Here is a 25,676-nt window from a genome sequence, read left to right as displayed (position 1 = left end):
ATCTTTTCAAATCCACATGCTTTAAATGTGGCCACTGCTCAGAAATGTACACGAAAGAGGATCAATTTTATTTTATTTATTTATTTATCACTATGGGGACGCGTGAAGCCACGCCTCTAAAGTGGTCACAGAACCCCGGGATCCAGCCAGCCCAGCATGCACCCCAGGCCCCGACGAAACACAGGATCCATCCGACGTCCCCGCGAAGCCATCGCTCTGCAGACTCGCCCCCCGGCGTCCCCCGACAACACACCGCACTCCACCCACGCCAACACCGGGGGCACCAGGCACTCCATCGACGCCAACACCGACACAAGAAACCCGCGCACGCCGATCCACCACAGCACCAGAACGCCCCCCCAGCGCTCCATCCGCGGCAGCACAAAGCAGAGACGACGGACAGGAAAGGTTAGAATGCACAGGACTACACTGTAGTGCATCATACAATGGGCATACCTGAAGGACTGTAGTAGCGCGCTCCTCCACAGGCCTCTCCTCCGGTGTAACGCGGTGCGGTCCTGGGCATGGATGTATGTCTCCAGACAATATCAAACAGATTGTGATGATCAGTGCATTAGTCCATTGTAGGCGTGAAGTTGTCTTGTTTTTTTTCCGTATTTGTTTGTATAAAGAAGGATAAATGAGAGTCGTAGCCAGAAGGTGTTTCCCATAGCCAATGCTTGGCTTAGTGTCCTTGTTTGTTTGTTTATAAAGTTGACCCATACTGCTGAAATACTTTTTTTCATAGAAGAAAAGTTGTTGCCTGTTGCCAGCATATTTGAGGTCTAAATCAACTTTAGATGGTATGAAACCAACAAACAGAGTGTATAGTAGAAGAGCTTTGACCACACCTGCCCCACCTGCCGCCATCTTCGTTAAACCAAGATAAGTTATTGGTTTAATAAGTTAAACCAAGATTTATATGTCAAACATTCTTTACAGAACAAACGTGGTTATCAATGATGAACAGATGCAAGAAAGGGCCAAATCACAATATGCAAATAAAAACAAGAAAGACCACAAAAAAACTTTATCAAGGTCAATGATTGATTTTTTAAATTTAAAAACCTTTAATTTCCTAAAAAAACAAAACCATTAAAATATATATTATCTACAGAAATATATTTTTTTTTAGATAAAAGAAATTAATTAAGTCTACTAATTAATAGAAAATATAAATAAAATAGGAAATTAATAGTTTTATTCAGCAAGGATGAAATTGATCAAGAGTAACAGTAAAGAGAGTTAAATGTTACAAAAAAATCTATTTCAATTAAGTGCTGTTCTTTTGAACTTTATATTTCTATTCAAACATTCTGATCATGTGACACTGAAGACTGGAGTAATGATGCTGAAAATTCAGCTTTGCATCGCATGAATAAAATAAAACATATTCAAAGAGAGGACAGTTCTTTTAAATTGTAATAATATTTCACAATAATACTGTCTTTACTGTATTTTTGATCAAATAAATGCAGTTTTGGTGAGCAGAAGAGAATTTTTTCAAAAGCATACAAAAAAAAATCTTACCGACCCCAAACTTTTGAACGGCAATGTGCTTTTTTCAGTATTTTACTAATGCATTTTAATTCAGAAATATAAAACAAGTCCATCATAGAAGTGTAAAGTCAAATAACTGTCTGTATAATTTTCATGTGTCATAATAATAGACCCAAATACAAAATATGAGAGTCACGTTATTGTATCCTGTTATAACACTGTGTCCAGGTCTGCTTTGTTCAGATCATTTGTTCATGGGAAGGGAGAGGATGTTCTAGACTAATGTGTGTGTGTGTGTGTGTGTGTGTGTGTACAGTATGTGCTCTCTAGTTATTAAGGTGAGGTTTCAGTGAGGTAACTGACATCCATTAGCATAACTACAGCATATCTGAATGCCCTAAATGGCACTGCAAACCCAGAGCATCTAATGGAGGGTCTCTGCTGTTCACATCACTCCTGTAGCTCTGTCAGCCCACTTCCTGTCAGTCTCTCAAAAGGGAACAGCAGATAGATGTGGCTGCTTCAACATTTCCAAAGACAGTCAAACCGAGTATGTAATGCTACAAACACTCTATTGAAAGCTGCAGCTCTTTCAGCATTTAATGCACTACAACACAGACCTTTCCCGAATTTCTGCAGGTTTTATGAAGGTAAATGTTTTAAGGACTATTTTAAGGTCAATTAAAGAAAATTTGAAGTAACACATTGAAGGGAACACAACACGAAATAGTGGATTACTCAGTAAATATACATCTGTGGCATTTAATATTTTGGCTTTCATCTACATTTTTATGATTTAATTAATAACTCATAACTCAAAAACCCAGTTTGGTAAACCCTTCTATGTATCATAAAAAAATAATAATTGTATGTATATATATATATATATATATATATTATATATATTTTTTTTTAATGCATGTTGATTTGACATGAATAAATGTAAAGGAAAAAAAATGTGAATGCAATTTATATTAGTCTACAGTGCATGTAATATATCTTAAATCATCCATTCAAAGTGCCATTACACGTTCATGGTAACACTACATATTAAGGTTACAATAACATTAACAATGAGCAATACTTTTGTTTCAGTATTTATTAATCTTCGTTGGCAATAATAATACGACTCTTCATTGTTAGCTCATGTTAGGTTAGATCCATTAAATAACATTAACAGATACAACTTTTGATTTTAATAATGTATTAGTAAATATTGCAACTAAATTGATTTAAATTAATGCTTCAGAAGTATTTATCATTGTAAGTTCATGTTAAATAATGTACTAACGTTAACAAAAGGAACCTTATTGTAAAGTGCTACCATGTTTGTAAATAATCATATGTCTGAATTTGAAGCTTAAGTTTGTACTGTTATAAAATGCTATAAAACATTTTTAATTGGTTTAGATGTCCATGTCTGACTTCTAACTAGGTCACTTTTTTCTGGTCTACATAAAAAGCACACCCAGACTCTTGTGTTTCTGCTTGAGAGATTGATACGTCACATTTGCAGCAGTTCAGCACAACATAACTCAAATCTCAAAACAAGGCCTCCTTACGGTAATGGACTGAAACAAGTATTTCTAGCCCATATGCTAATATACCCTCTATGAGAATTAATCTTAAAAGAAAATAAAAAGATGTACGGAGCACTTTAGTACTTGTACACTATGTCACATTACACTTTCATTGTATAGAAAAGAGCAGCTCAGACATTTAGTCTAACATCATATTTTGTGTTTTTACTAAAGCAACAACATGATAAAGGACTTGGAATGACATGAGGGTCAGTAAATGATATCCAACTTTTTGAGTGACCTATTCTGTTAATCTTAAAACTGTAAAAAGGTCCTTGAGTCTGGAGTGCTTTTACAGTATAAAACATGCTGAAAGTAATAAGCTTTAGTGCAAAAAACATCCTCATCAGAGGAGAGCTAGATATATCCACCTACACTAGTCATATTAGTACTTTACTTATTTCAAGTATCTAAAACCAGCATTATGTAACACCACAAAAATGTGCAATACATTATAAGGTTGAAATCTAGTATAGTATCGCCATCTTGTGAGCTATCGTAAGTACTACAACCACTGGCAAGATGTAAAGCGTGAAAGCCAACCATGTAAGCTGCTTTTCATAAAATATTCTGACAAATTAATTTAATGAAATGTGAAAGCGCCCTCTGTTTGAAAAAGCGTAAGATGTACCTGAAGCCCCAGCCGTCTATAGCGCTGGCAAACACCACATTTCCACGGTCAGGACTGAAGTAGAGGTCAGAGTCATCGGTTTCTTCTAAACCTGCGCTCCAGTCGTACACCTGATCTGCACTGCTGTTCTCTGTACAGCTGCTCTGAGCTTCTGCGTCCTTCTCTGCTCGCTCCTCCAGGACTTTAGAGGTGAATAACGAGCCGGTAACTGCATTCACCTATAGAACAGACAGAAACAAACATTTAAAGCCTTAGAATTTCATCTTTGTCCAGAAACGTGGTTCAGTGACACTTCAAAGGGTCATATCATGAAAATTATCAAAATATCCTTGATCTTTGGAGTATGAAAAAAAGTGTAACTTTCATAAGTCAAAACATCCTCCTCAGTCAAAAACACAGCTGCAAAAATGCAGATTTTTTAACGTTTTTGAAAGAAGCTGCATTAATTCAAAAATACAGTAAAAATATTGTAAAACAATATTGTTAAATATTATTACAACTTTAAATGATTTCAGAAACAATATTATTTAACAATATTTTTTACTGTATTTTTTAATTAATGCAGCTTCTTTCAAAAACATTAAATCTGCATTTTTGCAGATTTAATATTTTTTATTTTAAAATATTATTACAATTTAAAATGCAGATTTAATGTTTTTGAAAGAAGCAGCATTAATTCAAAAATACAGTAAAAATATTGTAAAACAATATTGTTAAATATTATTACAACTTTAAATGATTTCAGAAACAATATTATTTAACAATATTTTTTACTGTATTTTTTAATTAATGCAGCTTCTTTCAAAAACATTAAATCTGCATTTTAAATTGTAATAATATTTTAAAATAAAAAATATTAAATCTGCAAATCTGTAAAATATTATTACAATTTAAAATTATTTCATTTACTGATTAATTATTCATTAAATATTATTAACAATTTAAATTGATGATATTTTAAAATGTAATTTATTCCTGTGATGCAAAGCTGAATTTTCAGCATCATTACTCCAGTCTTCAGTGTCACATGATCCTCCAGAAATCATTCTAATATGCTGATTTGCTGCTCAAGAAACATTTCTGTTTATTATCAATGTGATGAAAACAATATTTTTGTGGAAACCAGATACCTTGATTTTTTTCAGAATAAATAGAAAGTTCAAAAGAACAGCATTCATTTAAAATATAACTTTTTGTAACATTATAAATGTCTTTGCTGTCACTTTTGATAAATTGAATGTGTCTTTGCTAAATAAAATTATCAATTTATTTTAAAAATCGTACTGAGCCCAATACTGATGTTACATAAATCATATAAAAATATATAAACAAATAAAACAAGAATAACATTTTCTGCAGTATGCAGTATGCAAGTTGACCTAAAAAAAAAACACACACATGACATGACTCCTCTTTCACACACCAATGCCTTTCAAAAATCCATGTTTGTACTAGTTTGTTCCAGAGCTTCAGCCGTGTTTTGGAGCTCTGACTCACCTGCTCTAGTATTTTCTGCAGGTGAGTGAACGCCTCCTGTGAAGTGAGTTTCAGCTCCACGATCAGCCGGTCGATTTTGTTGATGACAAGAACAGGACGGATATTCTCCAGCCAAGCCTGTCGTAGAACAACTTGTGTCTAAAGCAGAAAAGAAAGAAATGGTGTAGAAGTTTTAAAAACAGAACCATCATTTCGACCGCACAAGCATAGCTGTCAAGTAGATTCAGGATGTTTAATGCAAACAAATCTAGATTTCTAATATATTTTTACTTAATCTATAGCATTGTGATTAATTATAACTTTCATGAACATTTGATGTCTGGCAAACACGGAGTTATAACACAAATCAGGAATCAGTGTTTTGAACAAAGAATCAACTCACTGAAATGCAAACGAAGGACATGACTCAAACTTATAAAACTCTAATGTTGTGCATTTTAATTACCTCTATTTTTACATTAAATTAAAACCAAAAACAGTCTTTAGGAAATGACCAAATAAAATGATGACCAAATAAAAAGTGTGTAACAATTCTTAAAGTGTGTCATTTCTACGCACTCATATTATGAAACACAATAAAACTAATACAGTAAAACTTGCATGTGAAAACACGCACAAATCACGGATGATACCTGCGGACACACTCCCTCGACGGCATCAACAACAACAATGGCCCCATCACACAGTCTGACGGCAGTGGACACCTCCGAGGAGAAGTCCACGTGACCGGGAGAGTCGATCAGATTAATGAGGTACTCGTTTCCTCCTGCAATGACAATGACAGATCTTAACCGTGAGCACATGAGCAGTACATGCTGCTGGATCAGTAAAGCTACAGACCGCAGTGGCCATTACCTGTTGTGTAATGTAATGAAATAGCGCTGGACTTCATAGTGATTCCTCTGATCTGCTCATCTTCTCTGCTGTCCAGATATCTCAGCTACAGGAACAGACAGAAAGGACATGTCGGAGTCTTATTTCACATCCAAAACAAAAGGGAAAAATGATACTGTATTTTGCATGAAGGCTAATTTTTACATTATTTTTTAAATTAAGCAACCCAATTATTTCCCTCTGGTTTTAAAGGTGACATATGAATGCTAACTGTTCTGCCTTTGGCTGCACAGACGAGCACACTGTTTAGAGTCCCAGCCTCAGAGGAGACAAGAGAGCAGTGCATTTATTGATTTATTTTCTTTATATTGCTGCTGCCACACAGATCTAAAATAAACATGCAATTTATTTCCCAGCTGTTTACCTTCACAGACATAACCGACTGTTTTTTTGTAACTCATGTGTGTTTTTAACGTAAACTTTTGAGTGAATAAGAACTTAGTTTAGTACTCACATGCTGTGACAGCCGCTTTCTGTGCGTGCTTCGGATGTGTGCGCTCAAAAAAATGCATATCAGAAGCTTAAACTCATATGGTTTATACCGCATGATTTCAGCGCGATAAACATGATAATCAGAACCAAAACAGATGTTTTTAGCAGATAGGAGCTGTAAAGGCGCAGCTCTATTCTGGAAAAGGGGGCGGGGAGCAGCAGCTCATTTGCATTTAAAGAGACAGGCCCGAAAACAGCGTGTTATTGCTTCCACTCAAAATAGGCATTTTCAAAATGATATAATAAATGATCTGTGGAGTATTTTCAGCTGAAACTTCACAGACACATTCTGGGGACACCAGAGACTTATATTACATATTGTAAAAAGGGGCATAATATGTCTCCTTTAAGGGTTGTTAATGGTTGGGGTTGAAGTTAGGGAAGGACAGGGATAGGACTATGTTTGTTTGACAAAATAAATAAAAAATAGAAATGCTGACTACATTCAAGAGCCTGCATGCTCTGCTATTTTCACATGAATCGCTCAGAGTTCTTTTAATGATTCTTTTTAATGAGTCATGAGTTGTAAATAGAGAAACCTAATTCTTAATATGACAATCAAAATTATTTCAGTATTATTTATATGATATTACAGTCTCTATTAATATTTTGAATTAGCTTTTATTTTTATATTTTCAGGTGTCATTTTAGTTTAGGTTTTAGTTGTTATGTGCTTTTGTCCTTTTTATTAGTTTTTGATTTTTAATGTCTATTTAGCTTTAATGTATTGTATTTCAGTTTAAATGAGTACTTCAAATTAACATATTTATTTATTTATAATTTTATTCCCTGCTTAGGTTCGTTTACGTTTTTCATCTAGCATTTATATTTTTTGTTTTAAATTAATTAATAAATGTGATTTTTAATAGTTTTACTTTCCAACAACATCAATAACAAAATGAAGTTAAAGATAGATTATCATAATTTTACCATAATAAATCATATTTAATTTAAAAACACACAAAATACAGTACTGTGCAATAGTCTTAGGTCATTAGTATTTTCACCAACAGAAATGGTTTTAAGTCAGTTATTTCTATCTTTTGTTGTAGTGTGTCAGTAGGAAATATTGTCTCCAAGACACTTCAAGAAACCAAGCTACAGTACTGTGAAAAGTTTTAGGCACTTGTGTAAAAATCCTGTAAATTGAGGATGCTTTCAAAAATAATGTCATAAATAGATTTTATTTATCAATTAACTTCTAAACTAAATCAAATCAACATTTGGTGTGACCATCCTTTTTGTTTAAAACAGCTTTTGTCCGAGGTACACTTGCACATAGTTTTTCAGTTAGCTTTGTAGGAAGGTTTCATGAAGCATCTAAGGCCCTGTCCACACGAACGCGGTTATTTTTAAAACCGCAGCTTTTTCTACGCGGTTAGGCCATTCGTTCACACGCAAACGCAGCAGCAGGTCACTGAAACCGAACATTTTTGAAAACGCCTGCCAGGGTGAAGATTTACCAAAACTCTGGTTGCAGTGTCATCGTGTAGACAGCGAAACCGGAGTTTTTGGCTTGTGAAGTCGGCGCCTGCGCTTTTATCTCCGCCTACTGGAGACTTTTTCAGGCTTCTGATTGGCCAACATGGCTTTACGGTTGAGATTATATCGCCACCTGTTGGTTTGGCATGCTCTTGACAGTGCTTCATAGCATGCATTTGCGTTTTCATGTGGACAGAATTTTTTTTTAAAACAGAAGAAGGAAAAACTCGTGGACATGGCCTTGGAGACGTTGGCACAGTTCTTCTGGATTTAGTCGGTCTCAGTTTGTTCTGTTTCTTCATGTAATCTCAGACGGACTGGATGATGGTGAGATCAGGTCTCTGTGTGCAGCACTGGCTGTCGTCAGACTCCTTGTGCATACAAAAATCTCACTGGATTATTATAATTAATGGCAAAAGAAATGTTTGGAAATGTAAACTGACATTTCCTACTGATACACTACAGCAAAAGATAGAAATAACTGACTTAAACCCATTTTTTTGTTGTTGGTGAAAATACTAATGGCCTAAGACTTTTGCACAGTGCTGTATATTGGGAAAAAAGTATAAGTAATGGTGCAGATGTTATTAGGCTAATCACTGATCAGTTCTCTGTAGGTCCACTTACCTTTCCAGCTAAACGACTGGATATAATACCATTACTTGCCACCAGGGAGTCTGCTAATGTCGTCTTCCCTATGAGCAACACACATTTACAAACACAAAGTTTCAAGTTTTAACTAAAATCTTGTGGTAGATGCCAAACAGTTAATAAAAACAAAGATCTGACACACATCAGCATCCTTTAAACTCACCATGATCTACATGAGCAAGAATGCACAGATTCCTGATGTGTGATGTTTTCTTCTGCAGTGCAATTATCTTCTCCAAAATTGTGAGACCCATTTTGACTTTCTATACCATGAAGATGAAGCACAAAAGGTGAAGATCATTTCATTATTAGTGCAAATACATATACAGCAACCCCAAAAAGCATGCATTTGAGCTTAAGTTGCTTAAAAATGTATGCCCGTCATATATTCTAGAATGCTTCACCACATTCGTCAACAATTTAGAATTAGTGTTATCATAAACACAACACATAACGACACATAAAGAGGACAGTCGTGGTTATGGATGGTACAGGGTGAAAAGTGGTGGTTTGGGCAACCCTAAATGGTTAGAAATGTTTTTAAAGAGCTAACAGCAGCATCAGATGATTCACTTTTAACAGTATGTTAAATGTTTATCATTTCAAACCTTTTTGTGAAATGTTTTGCGCTGTCTGTCTTTTAAACGCCATTTGGTTTGACATTTTGTTATCTATTTGTTGTGTGTGTCCAAATTCTTTCTTAAACACAGAATGTGTAGATCAGTTTCTAAATGTCGATCTTTATAAACAACCCCGCGTGTGTTTTGGTGATAAATGGCACATTATTTCCCACATTCACTCAAACACAGACTCATTTGACACAAGCATGTGCAACTTTTCAAAACAACGTCCATTCAACTAAAACTGACAGACTGTTAAAGAAACGTAACATTCACCGCATATATAATGTCGTAAAAATTAAACGCGCATCCTCAGCAAAAATACAACTGATATTCACCGCTACATTGCTTGAATAATCTTTAATACCATAAGCATAAAAAAATGACAACAGACACTCACATGTTACCTCTAGTCCAGGAAGCGCAAATGTGCGTAGTGCCCGTCGCACGCGTCATACGTAATACGTTACGCTGCGTCATCACCAGGACGCCGCAAACATTAGTTGCCGGGGAAACGGGACGCTTAGTACATGACAACGCCAGCAAGCAGTGAGTAAAGTGAGGAAAATTAATAATTTTCCTCAATAAACCGAGGAAAATGACGCGGCTTTGTATCTGTGAGATGTGCAGCTGTGGGTAAGAGTATTTTTGAGTGTGTTTGTCTGTTTTTGTAGTAATGTTTGAAGCCCGAGAATGTGTTTTGGATAATTGATGGGTAAATGCTGGAAGGAATATCAAGTAACATTAACGTTAATGGAACAAAGTCGGAAAACAAATCTTGACGGACAGAAAAGTGCATTTGATTTAATATTTAACTTATTTTAATACATTTTAATAATGGTTTGGAAATTAAAAACAAATAAATTACGATAATTAATTTTGAAAAAATTATTTTGTTTAATGCTATTTCCCATTTTATATCGTTGCATAATTAATTGGGAAATGGTGAAGAAAATGTCAAGTAGTCAATTTAATTTGATTTACATTTTAATTAAATTAATTGCTTTCAGTTTGAAGCAAATGCAAGTCCTCAATACACGTGTAGTGCAAAGAGAATAATATGAAGAATCAAGCGTGTATTTGATGGAGGCTTTAGTTAGTGACAGAGTTTGTTGTATATCTGTTGCCCTGGACTACACAAAACATGTTCAGTAAAAGTACTGACAAGAATCTCTTGGTGAAAGACATATTAATGAGTTTATGTCTTCTCAAAAGTATCAATTATTATTTTTGGCTCCTCTGCCTTAAATGCTTCCCTATTATCTTCAGCCGCCACCGTTGCACACACCAACCCACGGCACTTTACAAGAAAGGCAGTAAGACTAATGTGTTGTCAGAGTACTCCGAGAAGTATCCCGCCTATAAAGGGCACACACAGCCCAAGAGCCTCAAGCCCCAACTGCAGTATAAAGCTCATCAGGACACAATGGAAGGAACAACCACCTTCAGGTACATTCGTGGCTAATCTTTAATCAAATGATTTACTGAGTTTTATACGTACATTAACAACTGACCTACTCACTAGGACTGGATCAAATTTTTTTTTTTTAATTGAGGAAGAAGAAAAAGAAATGCAAAGTGGCAGTAAACTAAATCTTAAAACAGCTCCTCCATGTCCTTCTGTTGGCTTCAGAATGTCACATAACCTTTTTTGTTTTTCTTTAACTGTGTGTATAGGATGGACTATATCCCGTATATGGTCACCCGTCGCCCTGAGAAGCTTCAGGCCGAGTACAAGCCCAAGCCTGGAGAGATTGACTTAGGAACGACCTATAAACAAGACTTCAACCCATATGAAGTGCAACCATTTGTTCCTTGGCGTCCTAAAGATAGAGTACATACCACGAATGCAAAACTGGACACCGTACCCACCTATACAGGTAATGACAATCTAGGTCAGTTAGGTCATGTGATGCTTTCTGAGCATGAGGGTTCAGAATACATACTGAACAACTGCAGTATTGTATTAACTACCACATGTAGTTATCAACTGTAACTTGAATGATAATCAAGTATATTAAGATTTAAATGTATTTATACTCAGCAAGGAACATCATAAACACTACTGTTCAAAGGTTTGGGGTGAGTAAGATTTGTATTATTTTTTTATTTTTTTATTTTGGTTATTTATTAAAAAAAGTAATACTTTTATTCGGCAAGGATACATTAAATTGATCAAAAGGGACAGTAAAGACTTTGCTGTGACTGGATCAAATTTTTTTTTTTTAATTGAGGAAGAAGAAAAAGAAATGCAAAGTGGCAGTAAACTAAATCTTAAAACAGCTCCTCCATGTCCTTCTGTTGGCTTCAGAATGTCACATGACCTTTTTTGTTTTTCTTTAACTGTGTGTATAGGATGGACTATATCCCGTATATGGTCACCCGTCGCCCTGAGAAGCTTCAGGCCGAGTACAAGCCCAAGCCTGGAGAGATTGACTTAGGAACGACCTATAAACAAGACTTCAACCCATATGAAGTGCAACCATTTGTTCCTTGGCGTCCTAAAGATAGAGTACATACCAAGAATGCAAAACTGGACACCGTACCCACCTATACAGGTAATGACAATCTAGGTCAGTTAGGTCATGTGATGCTTTCTGAGCATGAGGGTTCAGAATACATACTGAACAACTGCAGTATTGTATTAACTACCACATGTAGTTATCAACTGTAACTTGAATGATAATCAAGTATATTAAGATTTAAATGTATTTATACTCAGCAAGGAACGTCATAAACACTACTGTTCAAAGGTTTGGGGTGAGTAAGATTTGTATTATTTTTTTATTTATTTATTTTGGTTATTTATTAAAAAAAGTAATACTTTTATTCGGCAAGGATACATTAAATTGATCAAAAGGGACAGTAAAGACTTTGCTGTTTGTTCTATTCGTCAAAGAATCCTGAAAAAAAATCTATCATGATTTCCACAAAAATATTAAGCAGCACAACCATTTTCAGCATTGATAATAATAATAATAATAATAAATGTCTCATGAGCAGCAAATCAGCATATTAAAATGATTTCTGAAGGATCATGTGACACTGAAGACTGGAGTAATGATGCTGAAAATTCAGCTTTGCATCACAGGAATAAATTACATTTTAAAGTATATTCAAATAAACAACAGTTATTTTAAATTGTAATAATATTTCACAATATTCCTGTATTTCTGATCAAATAAATGCAGCCTTGGTGAGCGTAAAAGGCTTATTTAAAAAAATATTAAAACATTTTACCAACCCCAAACTTAGAGTATGAATGGTAGTACTGTATATCATAAAAGCCAACAATATTTTCAGTACACAGTACAAAAGCTTGTTTAAAACTCAAGTGAAATGCATAAAAAGTAAATGCCTTTGTTAGTAAAAGTTGTGTATGTTTTAAAGAGGATTTTCGTCAGTGGGAGATCAGCAGACGGGAACTGACTAAGCCTGACACACCATTTCAACCCCCTTCTGCAAAGTTTGGGAATTCCACGACATTCCAGGACGATTTCATCCACCGGGGCCTCGTGCCACGAGAGAGCTACAAGCCCCCTAACATAGCCAAGCTATCCGATACTCCTTTCGAAAACATGACTAGCAACAAGCTCTCATATGTTCCACACGCTCTAGAAGCCCGGTACATTAAACCGCCAATAGAATACAAACCCAGCAGCCAACCATTCCAGGACCTCACCACCCAACGACAAGACTATCAAGGCCTGCCGAGTCAGCCAACCAAAAGCTGCAAGCCTGAGCTGCTCAAAGTGGCCACCGACAAGCCCTTCCAGAGCAGCACGGAATTCCGTGACCGTTTCCAGCAGTGGCCCGTATCTCTCCGACAGATGCAGAAGTCGGTGGAGTACACGAGTCCAACGGAGCACATGGACCTGACTACCACCTCGCACACAGACTACATCAAGCACCAAATCCAGCCCTTCGTTTCCGCCAAACCCTTCTCACTTCCCACTACGTCCTCCAGACCCTTTCAGGGCAACACCACCACGAGAGATGACTTCCAGCCGTGGGTGGCGCAGCGTCAAAGCATGATCCGGAAACAAGAGGAAATCCAGCGAGCCAGTGGGAAAATAGAAGATCTGACCACTTTCAGGGCCCATTTCATTCAGCATGAACCTCAGCCTAGTTTCAGCTTCAAACCCCAAAACACACCGCTGTGGACCGACGCTCCCCTACAGAACGAGACCATGTACCGCACAGAGTTCATGCCCAAGAAGATCAGCATGTGTCTGGCCGGTTTCGAGTATCCACCGGGGTTTGTTTTCGATAATTGTGACGATCGAGGCCACCGCTTTTTCCGCAAGATGACGTCCGCTGACAAGTTTGAGACGCCGAAGGAAATGGTCTTGACAGCTTAAGAAAGTCATAATGTTGTTTCTATAAAAGGAAACCAGCATACAATATAATCTCTCTAAATTATTGTAATCCTACAGGGAATCGTAATGAATTACGATTAAAGGTCAGTGGGTTAAACTATTTCATTAAACATCAGCGAGCCAGTGGGAAAATAGAAGATCTGACCACTTTCAGGGCCCATTTCATTCAGCATGAACCTCAGCCTAGTTTCAGCTTCAAACCCCAAAACACACCGCTGTGGACCGACGCTCCCCTACAGAACGAGACCATGTACCGCACAGAGTTCATGCCCAAGAAGATCAGCATGTGTCTGGCCGGTTTCGAGTATCCACCGGGGTTTGTTTTCGATAATTGTGACGATCGAGGCCACCGCTTTTTCCGCAAGATGACGTCCGCTGACAAGTTTGAGACGCCGAAGGAAATGGTCTTGACAGCTTAAGAAAGTCATAATGTTGTTTCTATAAAAGGAAACCAGCATACAATATGATCTCTCTAAATTATTGTAATCCTACAGGGAATCGTAATGAATTACGATTAAAGGTCAGTGGGTTAAACTATTTCATTAAACATTGATTATGCATAGTTTAAAATTTTAGCTAGTTTTTAATGTTCATTAGGATGAAACTGCAGTACAGTTATGTAGGATATAAAATATGCAGTGAAAGTACTATAATTTGTCAAATAAATCAGTCTTTGACAATACCAGTTAATTAGTTAAAAATCAAAATCACTTCTACACTACCATGTAAAAGTTTGTTAAAAATTTGAAAATGAAATTAAACCTTTTCTTCAGCAAGAACACATTAAATTATTCAAAAGTGACAGCATAGACTTAATGTTACAAAGAATGTCTATTTAAAAAAAAAAGCTGATCTTTTGAAGCGTCTTAAAAAAAATGTAGTTCCATGTTTTGTTCCAAAAAAATATGAAGCCGCATGACATTTTCAACATTGATAATAATCAGAAATGTTTCTCGAGCAGCAGATCAGCATATTAGAATGATTTCTGAAGGATCATGCGTCACTGAAGACTGGAGGAATGATGCTGAAAATTCAGCTTTGAAATCACAGGAATAAATTACATTTTAAAATATATGCAAATAGAAAATAGTTGTTTTAAATTGTAATAATATTCCACAATATTACAGTTTTTACTGTATTTTTGATCAGATAAATGCAGCCGTTTTAATGACAGTGTAGTTAACACATAAAACACGCTCTAAACATTACACAATAATTGATTGTTTTAACCGCAATATAGAATAAAAAAGATCAATAATAATGAAGAGATATAAACTGATTGGTAAAACTGTATTTATTGTATTTGTATCACATAGACTGTTTGCAATATTGACGTGAATAGTACCAAAACCGGCGCTTCCTCCACATACTGAACCAATAAAATGCAATGGATTAAATTCATGGACAAATTCAGTGAGTGGCTTATGTACAACATTTGTTGATGTACTAAAAAAAATGCATGCATAAAGGCCAGTAGGAAACCATTATATTAGAGATATGAATAATTCACTTCAAGTGCTATAAGTACATAGGTCTGTGTTGTGTTTAATCTTAAATATGGATTATAAAGACAAACTAAACCACGTAAGAAAATAAAATCCAGACTTTCTACACTCAATGTACAATATTGCACTTAGAAACACATTATATACAAGACATATTTTACAATGCAGCACATTGGTTGAACACAAAACATACATCTAAAAGACGGCTGGAGAAATGTGACTTTTATGGCACATGCCATTTCAATCAGTCAATGGGTTTTCTGTCATACATTCTACGTCCATATTAAAACATCATTATTTAATATTAAAGTCAACATGAGAACAAAACGGACCTTTTCTACTTCCTTAAAACATGCTACTGCTCTTATTGTGCATGATTTATCAGTGCGTGTTATTCCAAATAAAAAAAAATGTTTGTCTTCATAATGTTTATCAAAATAACTTAATGGAAGCTTATTTCCACCAAAGAATAAAAAAAAAAGATAACTGTGACTTTATTTGACAATTATGACCTTTTAATTGAGTTTATAGCTCACAATTCGGACTTTTTCACAATTCTGCAAGATATAAACTCATAATTGAGAGATATAAATTTCCAGTTCTGAGTAAAAAGTCATAATTACGAGATGTTAACTTGCAATTCTAAGAAGAAAAGTCTGAAATTTGAGATATAAGTTTGCAATTGTGAAAAAGTCCAAATTGTGGGATAAAAAGTTGCAATTACCTTTTTTCTTATATTATTCTAATATTATTTTCTTACAATTCTGACTTATTTCTTGTGAGTTTATATTTCACATTTTAGACTTTTCTTATCAGAATTGCAAGAAAAAAGTCTGAATTGTGAGATATAAACTCAAAATTGAGATAAAAAGTCCATATTGTAAGATATGAACTCGGAGAGAAGTCACAATTACCATTTTTATTTTCTCATTCCGTGGTGGAAATAAGATGCTGTAAAACATGCTTCCCCTCTGAAACGATTTCCCTTTTCGGCTGAAATCACAAACCTTTCTTACTTCTCTAACTCCTCCCCTCTGACCACATGACTCCATGAGCCAATCAAGTCCTAATACATATAATAAAGCTCCGCTCTACATTTTTCTCGTTGAATATCCTGTTTGACTCTGAAGTAAGCAAATTAGAGAAGTAGAATGGGTTGTGACAGCATTTCATGTTGACTTCAAGGTTGGACTCTGATAAAAAAAAACAAAAAAAACATTTAATTATGTCTCTCTTAATACTTCAGGCTGTACACCACTGATATTATTAGTATCAGTACATCATGTACACACAAGATGAAAAAAAAATTATAATAATTCAGTACATCATGTACACACAAGATGCTTTTATTTTCATTTCCATCACATCGGTGAATGGTCCGAGAAGATTTGTCCTCTCATATCCATAAGTAAAAAATCTTAAATTAATACACATATAATATCACTTTCAGGGCAAGATAAAACAAGATCTGCTGAGAAAGCTGGTGAAGAGTGATTTTCTCTTTGGACTTCTGATGATTTTGGGAAAGCATCCAGTGAAGTGTAGTCCAAATACCTTTTAGTCCATACACTCTAGGTGTCCAAGGGTTTGTACGATTGAACAATATTCTGCTTTAGGAGAGAGATCAGTGCGGTGACTGAAAAAGGCATCCGTTGTTTTGGGCTCTTGTGCCTCTGCTGGTCACTAGGTGGCGCTGGTGTCCTGTGAGCAGGTCTGGCAGCAGCGTTGCCGGTACAGGTCCACGGAGCAAAGCTTGAGACGTTTCACCACAGGACAGTAGTGGGTTCGGTCCTTACACTCACCTGCAGAGATACCAAACAAAACCAAGCTTATTCCAATTACACCTTTAGATATCTTACTTTTCAAAAGCACAATCCACACGTTAATTGGCAAACAAATGCAAATTTAAACATATTAAAACAAAGACAAATAAACAGAAAATAGTGGATGAGTTTGCAAATAATAGCATTTATTATTTAATTTTTTTTAAACAATGAACTGAATTAACAATGAATTAATTAACTAGTTAAACAAAAAACTAATTAAAAAATGAAAAGATAAATAATAAACATCTTTTGTTGGTGTTTAATAATAATAATAATAATAATAATAATAATATTTTGTTATAAAATAATAATAATAATAATAGTATTTTGTTATAAAATAATAATAATAATAATTTGTTATTGTTATAAAATAATAATAATAATAATTTGTTATAAAATAATAATAATAATAATAATAAGTGGCTAACAACAACAACAAAACTACAATATAATAATAATAATAATAGCATTAATAACATTATTATTAACTATTTCTTTTATTATTATTCATTATTATTAATATATTTTCATATAGGTTAAATATATGTACACTTTTTAATTGACTTTATACTCTACAGAGAGCACATAAAAATAAAATAATAAATAAAATAAAATAACAACTGTGAGTGCTAATGAGAGAGGTCCAGGCCTAGAACACTGTATGTTTATTTAGCTTGTTTATTTTTGAGTTCTTAATTAAAGTTTATGTTTATGTTGAGCCAGTTCCCACCTCCTCCTTCCCGTATCTAACAAACCTTGTTACATACACCCTACAGTAACATCTATGATGTGAGACACCTGCTCCTGTTTCTCATGCTTTGTCCACCTTGGATCTTGGATTGATTTTTCACAAAGATTGTTGTGAAATTTTGGGACTTGCTCCAATAGAATCGTGGGAAACCAGAAATGCAAACTCAAGTTTGCTGAACTCTGTCCTGCAACTTCACACAGCACAAAGAAATTTGACCAACAGACCATCTAAACGTCACAGATTGACCTCAAGTCAAAGAAAACAAAGCAGGAAAGCAGAGTAGATGTCCACAGTATATTTCCACTTTTTAAATGTATTATCATTTGCATAGTGATTTATTTTTTCTCAAAAAGAGAATCCTTAGAGGGTGATATCATATCCTGTTCGCTGTGGTGTGAAGCAACATTTCGAGCTCAAAGTCTAGCGTGACCGAGGCTTCACACTCTATACAATACAAACAATATAAGTTCATTTATTGGTGTTGTCTTATTAAATATTTCTGCACCCAGAAACAAGTTAGGTGACACAAAAATGAAGTTTCATTAAGTTTCACCGCAGAAGAGCGAAGAACAAAAAGCAGACGTTTGGACAGACGGGATTCCTGAAATGACCGAGCTTAGAAAAACCCACGAACGAGAGCGAGTTCTCTTGGGACGTTGTGATAACTTGGACTTCGAGAGAGACGGAACAAGCCAATATATTTGGACCTCAGGTCGCTAATATTTTCCCTAATAAAACATGAACGCTCTAAAGGTGGCGAACGAGGGCAAACATTCCTCGTACTGACGCTCTGGTTTATAACAAGGTGTTTTGAGAGCTAAAATGAATAGACCCACTGCCACAAATACAATTTTAAAAAGTACAAATAATTTACAAATAACAAATAGTGACAAATTGGAATTAAAAAAGCAATTACTTTTATGAACAAAGGATCAGTTAAGTTATAAGTGACAAATATTTAAAGTGTTATAAAATATTTCTAACTCAAATAAATGCTGTTCTTTTGAACTTTACATTCATACAATACTGAAAAATGTATGTTTTCCACATATTAAGCAGCACCATTTTTAAACACTGATAATAATAAAAAAAAAAATTTTTGTGTTTTTTTTGAAGCAAAAAATCATTTTAGAGTGATTTCTGAAGGATCATGTGACACTGAAGAAAATTCAGCAACCTATAAAATAGGTTATCTATCAAATAGAACAGTAATTTATATTTCACAATATTACTGTTTTTACAATATTTTTGATAAATTAAATGCAGCCATGGTGAGCAGAAGAGACTTTAAACATTAAAAGCATCTTACAAACCCCATAGTTTTGCATGGTCGAGTAATGGATTAACAGAAAATCCATAGAATATAAAATAATTATGGATAATTGCTGACCAATACGGGTTTTCTTTGGATCCCATCACTATCTAGAATATCTGCTATATTGGCTACCAGCCTAATCCAATGATCTCAAAAATAGATTGCCAGATATCAAACGACTAATCGACCTAACTAATATATTGTTCTATCATTAGTTATATACACTACTCTAGATCATTTTTCTGCATTAAAGAGGTTAGAATGAATATAAAAGTGGCAGTAAACGTACCTTCCCCCAGGGGCCGGTGAGCCACTCCACGCACGTGTGTGAGCTGCACTCCTCCCTGTCTTCAGGTCGAGGAGATCCTTCACACGCTGTGCTGGACAAAACCCTCACGCTCCCCGATGCCTCCACCTGCTGACAGGAGACCCGCCTCTCTCTGAAGCCCCGCCCACAGGAACTGGAACATCTGGACCACACTGTCGACACCCAACTGACATATACAAGAAAAACAGTTAGAAGAGCTTCCAAATGATTTAAGAAGCTCATGCGAGTACTTTTAAATGATGAAGTGAAATATGAAATACTGCACAATCAGCCAGAAATTTTCAGTATGCATGAAATACGAATAATTTAAAAAAATGTGCAGTATGCAACACAGCACACTGTATGAGTGTATCTTGACCTTGACCTTCCAATACCAGGGTAATTGATGAGCCAGAAGTCACAATTTCACATCTGTTTCTTAATCAGCCTGCCAAAAAACATAGTTCATAACTGTATGCTATTCAGTAAAATAAATATGCAACGTAATGAGGTCATGTGATAATGTAGCATACTCCTTTTTTAATGTTATCTTTGTAGTATACAGTAGAAACTACACAGTATTCAGGTAGTAGTAAGAGCAAAAGTTTGGGGCTGGGGGCATGTTTTTGAAATGAGTCTCTTGCTTTTCTGCATTTATTTGATAAAAAATACTGTAAAAATAGTCAAATGTTATTAGAATTTAAATAAACTGTTTTCTATTTGAATATATTTTAAAATGTAATTTATTTCTGTGATGCAAAGCTGAATTTTCAGCATCATTCCTCCAGTCTTCAGTGTCACATGATCCTTCAGAAATCATTCTAATATGCTGATGTGCTGCTCAAGAAACTTTTTTTATGATTATCAATGATGAAAACAGTTGTGCTGCTTAATATTTTTGTGAAAACAGTGATACTTTGTTTTCCTCAGGATTCTTTGTTGAATATGAAGTTTAAAAAAAACATTATATATATATATATATATATATATATATATATAGTAACAATGTAGAAGTGTTTTCTTTCACTTTTGACAAGTTTAATGCATCAAAAAGCATGAATTTCATGAATTCATTAATTTTCATGAAAGCATGAATTTCAACCAGCATCCATTTCAAAAAATAAAAATGTATTTCGCATTTTGTGATTCAATTTTATGCATAAATGCTTTCAATTTATGGAGTACAGCCAAATAATGAGTTAAAAAAAGAGATGTTACAAAATGCTGCTTTACTTCAAGCTCATTAATCACAACTGACTTACAGAAAGAACAGTTCAAAGTCAGAAGTGCTTCAAAATCAGTTCAAAAAAAAATATTACAATGCACTGTTTTTGCCATTAAAATTCAATTTAGTGCTGTAGAAATTACACACTTTAGCTGTAAACAACCTTATGGATAAAAAAAAAAAAAATCACCATTAATGTCATTTGAATTATTACAGGACATGATTTATCTTCACACCTGTAGCATCCTATCATAGATTTGACTTTTATCTAGCTGCATATTACCAATTTCCGTTGCACTCTCACAGTTAAACACATGCTAACGAACCTCAAACTTCTAGATAACTCTGGACACGTGCCATTCCAAACCGACAAGAATATACATCTCCACACATTTCAACAGTGGATACATACAGCTGGATATATTTGGTTTTTGAAAAAGCACAGCTTGTACCTGAGTCACTGGGGAGCTGGGAGCCTCTGCGGGGCATTTAGGGCTGTGTTAGAGCGAAAGAAGCAGTAACAAAGACACGCTTTGTGAGAGGATCTCCCGCTGACGGCTCTGAACTGACGCTAAGCGCTTTCACAGAGCCATATGATTCATGCGCTGAGTCCAGACGCATGGCAATGATCAGATGATGTTTTTGGCATGGACGTATAGAAGTCGTGTGCACTATCTATCCTGTGTTCTCCGAGAAACCCTGAAACCTTCAATCAATCAGCTCACGATACGAAACGTGGACTATGCTAATGATTCAAGCTGGAATATTTTTCTCTGCAAAAAAACTCCTGCTTACTTTCATATGAAAGAGAGAGAGAACAGTATGTGCTAATATCATTCAGTTCACTAAAAAAAATGACTTTTTTTTCTTTTAAAATTTTGTTTATATATATAGACATTAAAAGTCAAACACTGATACATTTAATAAAAGTAATTATGAAAATTGCCTTTAAAATTCCTGGAAACCAATCCAGTATGTAAATATTTTTTTGCCAGAATTTTACCGGAAAAGTTCATTTCTGTCCCTGGTGATTTTCACAATACTTTCTTATTCTAAATGTTCTGATTTCTCTGCATCGTGTTGAACTGGTAAAAACCCACAGGGATTTCTCCTGCCAGACCAGAGCACTGACAAAAAGAAGCTCTTTTTACACTGACAGCTGATATCTGCTCTTCTCCGGCCCCATTGGACTCATACAGTTTGATTCCTGTGCTTGGTTGAGCGTCTGCACGGCCCCTGAAAAGACTGATGCTGGGAAGGGAATGATAGATGGGCTGTTTGATGGAGAGAGGCACTTTGGCTGGGAATCAGAGGACCGGGATGCTGCTCGCAGTCAAATTCATCACGGCTCGCAGACTTGTGAAGGGTTCCGCTCTCTCTATATTAAAGTCTATAGAGAGATCCGTCAGCAGACGCTCATTTATCAAAGATAGAGCGACTGACACTGTGTCTGACTTCTGAATCGCTAACGGTCAGAGAATTAAAGTAATCCTACAGAAAATGAACTCTGTTTGAAACCGTTCTTCTCTACTAATATGCTGACTGTGTCATGACATATGCTGCATATTATTAAAGGAATAGTCCACCCCCAAAATGAAAATTTGCTGAAAATGTATTCACTCTCAGGCCATCTTTGTATCTTCATCGGAACAGATTTGGAGAAATATAGCATTACTTTAGCATCACTTGCTCACCAATGGATCCTCTGCAGTGAATGGGTGCCGTCAGAATGAGAGTCCAAACAGCTGATAAAAACATCACAATAATTCACAAGTAATCCACACCACTCCAGTCCATCAGTTAATGTCTTGTGAAGTGAAAATCTGCTTATTTGTAAGAATCCATCAGATTAGAGTCCTTTATTCATAATATTGCTTTTTTTCCAGTGAAAAAGTCGTCTCGTCTGAATCAGACGGTGCACAGATCAAGCACCGTTTAAAGTCAAAATAGTTCTAAACAAATATGTTGGTGGATTTAGATGTCAGAGGACAACAGGTTGGCCAGAAATGATTTCTTGTGGATTATTGCGATGTTTTTATCAGCTGTTTGGACTCTCATTCTGACGGCACCCATTCACTACAGAGGATCCATTGGTGAGCAAGTGATGCAATGCTACATTTCTCAAAATCTGTTCCTATGAAGAAACAAACTCATCTATACCTTGGATGGCGTGAGGGTGAGTACATTTTCGTCATTTTTGGGGGAGCTATTTCTATAAGTATTTTATTATTTGCTTAGGGAAGTGTACCTGGGAGGGCAGTCTAGCAGGTTGCACGGCCGTGGTTGACTGATCGGTTTGGGAAGATGATGACAGACTGAATGAGGCATCTCTTGGCCCTCTGACGTCAGACATCGTACTTTCCTCATCTGAGTCCCTCTGTTGCCACAGGAAGCGCTGCATGTGCTCCACTCACCCAAACGCCACTCAAACTCTACACCCCGAAAAAGACACAAAGAGAAATACACATACAGTTAGGGATGATATTAGGGCTGTCGCGATTCGTCGATTTTATTCGACTATTCGATTTTTTTAAATCCTCGACTTAATTTTGCTCGCGTCGACTAACTGGCAAAATACAGGAAGTGGTGCATTTCACGGACGAGAATCCTTAAAACACATTATTAGACTGTTTCCCAAGGCTGCATGATATATGAAACCCTTTTAAAAATCATAATTAAGCAAAAATTATTATAATTATAGGAAGCATCTCCAATTAATTGATTTTATTTATTTATTTATTTTTTCAGAAATACTGCATATTTACATTTTCTCCTAAATAAATTCTGGTAAATAATATTTCTGGTAAATACTCCTTTTAAAAAGTGTTTTTTGATTATAATTTTATTATTAGTAGACTAGAACATGTGGATATGTTGTCATTCTTACACAATAATACTGAACTTTGTTTTCAGTGATTTGGATTATGAGATGGACACTTGCTTCTTGCACTCTGTTGCACTTTACTTTTGCTTTAAAAAAAGGATTTCATAGAAATTTGGATTTAATTTGGTTTAATAAAATATAGTTGAATAAAATATTAAGTGAAATTGTTGATTTTTTGTGGGAAATTAATCGGTAAGATTAATTGATTAATCGATAAATGAGTCAATAGATTAATCGAAATAAAAATAGTCATTAGTGGCAGCCCTAGATGATATTAAAATTCTTGGTGATACAAATAAGCAAAAAATGTTTTTTTTGTTATGTAGTTTTTGTATAATTTAAAACAGACTTTTAAAAAAGATTTTAGATGATATTTACCATTTTATTTTTCATTTATTTAGCCAAAATTGTATATAAATAGTACAGAATACTATAGAATTTGAATATAGACCATCTATTGATCATCAATAATAAAATTCTAGACTATTTAAACTGATCAAAAGTGAAAGACTTTTAAAATGTTTCAAAAGAGTTCTATTTCAAAATAAATACTATTCTTTTGGACTTTCTATTTATCAAAGAATCCTGAAAAAAAGTATCACTGTCTCCACCTAAATATGAAGCAGCACCACTGTTTTCAACACTGATGATAATAATAATAAATGTTTCTTGAGCAGCAAATCAGCATGTTAGAATGATTTCTGAAGGATCATGTGACACTGACGACTGGAGTAATGATGCTGAAAATTCAGCTTTGCATCACAGAAATAAATTACATTTTAAGATATATTAAAACAGTATATATGGTACCTATACACTGTATATGCTGTATGTCCAGACATAAAGCCTGTGAATTTCAATTATAAAGGATGAAACAGGTACAGCATGAATCAATATCATGGCATCAGGGAAGCACTATCAGAGAAGCCCCATTATTACTCAAGTAGGCTGCCAAATCGCCTGATTCAAAGTGAGAGGTTATAGAGGCCATTTACAAGCCTTAAAGGTTTCTAGGAATCTGGGCTTGAATATCTACACAATCGTCTCTGCCTTTTAAAATTCCTGGCATTGTGCAGGAACACAAAGGACGACATGCAGCTTTAACAAGACACAAATGAGCTCTCTGAGCGCTTGGATTTCTACAAGACAGAACTGAAGTCCAATTCATGTACAAACCTTCAACATAACACTTTCCCGTCTATTCTGGGTGTTGAGTTTCATCAGAAGACTACGGCTATTCATCATTCACACACCTTTTTATTAGCACTTTCTGCTGACTTTAAGCATGTGTTAGCACTTCTTATATATTGTCAAATTACACATACAACAAAACCAATCACAAATAACAATAACATACTAAAGAGAGCTTTAAGAATTTATTCACCCATATTGTTTTTATTCACACTAACCTTGTGAAAGCACGTGAATCCAAGCCGTGAGACGCTGCTGGTTGTTGGTTTGTGTTTGGCACTCGTAGCGTCCGTCAAACTTCCCTCCGTGCGTGTTCATCTCCAGAACTCTTCCCCCCACCAGCATGCGGTAGCTCACGCCTGGACTCTGTTTCAGGGTCTGGTTCTGATATGACCACTTGATGGGTTTCCTGTGACTGGGGACCACCGGACAACCTGAAGGGGGTTATAGGTGAATTTTAAGAGGAAAAAGGGTTGATATCTCCTGTCATTTGTAATTAGTCTTAAAAACAAGACATTTATTCACTTAAGTGTGAAAAACATGCACTAAAAGAGCATTTAGACTCAATCAAACAGTCTTACCAGAAATCTGAACTCTCAGACACAGAGAAGCAAGAATAAGGGCTACAGCGGCTGAGCAGTTTGTCAAACACATACAGTAAACTCTAGTTTTTATTTAGCACCTTGTTAGCAAGTTATGGTTATGTCATAGAAGAAAATAAAGTTTTCTTTTTTTGATTGGTTGATTTTTTTTTTAGAATAATTAGTTTATATAAATTATATATACAGTATATATATATGTGACCCTGGAGCACAAAACCAGTCTTAAGTCGCTGGGGTATATTTATAGCAATAGCCAAAAAAAAAATATTTTATGCCAAAAATCATTAGGATATTAAGTAAAGATCATGTTCCATGAAGATATTTTGTAAATTTCCTACCGTAAA

The 25,676-nt window shown here is 35.2% G+C and overlaps 3 protein-coding genes across 3 annotated transcripts in view; 1 reads left to right on the top strand and 2 right to left on the bottom strand.

The window, feature by feature from the left end:
• Positions 1 to 9,773, bottom strand: part of LOC107709500 (elongation factor-like GTPase 1) — a 115,819-nt gene extending 106,046 nt beyond the window's left edge. Inside the window, 7 exon segments of the mRNA XM_016513992.1 lie at positions 3,596 to 3,929; positions 5,209 to 5,346; positions 5,841 to 5,974; positions 6,064 to 6,148; positions 8,704 to 8,771; positions 8,891 to 8,990; positions 9,748 to 9,773. Coding sequence (XP_016369478.1) covers positions 3,596 to 3,929; positions 5,209 to 5,346; positions 5,841 to 5,974; positions 6,064 to 6,148; positions 8,704 to 8,771; positions 8,891 to 8,981 — 850 coding nt within the window. The 5' untranslated portion in view covers positions 8,982 to 8,990; positions 9,748 to 9,773.
• Positions 9,774 to 9,945: 172 nt separating this feature from the next.
• On the top strand, positions 9,946 to 13,708 carry LOC107709499 (stabilizer of axonemal microtubules 2-like). Its single transcript, XM_016513991.1, has 4 exons — positions 9,946 to 9,983; positions 10,617 to 10,796; positions 11,025 to 11,227; positions 12,738 to 13,708. Exons 1-4 carry the CDS (start codon positions 9,946 to 9,948, stop codon positions 13,706 to 13,708), a joined length of 1,392 nt encoding a protein of 463 aa, XP_016369477.1.
• A 5,543-nt stretch (positions 13,709 to 19,251) lies between these two features.
• The window catches only part of LOC107709482 (ADAMTS-like protein 3), a 200,839-nt gene continuing 194,414 nt past the window's right edge, over positions 19,252 to 25,676 (bottom strand). The window contains exons 28-31 of the mRNA XM_016513974.1: positions 24,949 to 25,164; positions 22,904 to 23,087; positions 19,413 to 19,617; positions 19,252 to 19,272 (exon numbers count right to left, since the gene is read on the bottom strand). Of these exons, the coding sequence (XP_016369460.1) occupies positions 19,252 to 19,272; positions 19,413 to 19,617; positions 22,904 to 23,087; positions 24,949 to 25,164 (626 nt within the window). The remainder of the gene's footprint in view (positions 19,273 to 19,412; positions 19,618 to 22,903; positions 23,088 to 24,948; positions 25,165 to 25,676) is intronic.

Source organism: Sinocyclocheilus rhinocerous, unplaced genomic scaffold, assembly GCF_001515625.1.
Source record: "Sinocyclocheilus rhinocerous isolate Xijiao unplaced genomic scaffold, SAMN03320098_v1.1 scaffold1467, whole genome shotgun sequence".
NCBI lineage: Eukaryota > Metazoa > Chordata > Actinopteri > Cypriniformes > Cyprinidae > Sinocyclocheilus > Sinocyclocheilus rhinocerous.
This window is presented reverse-complemented; position numbering and strand designations above follow the sequence as displayed.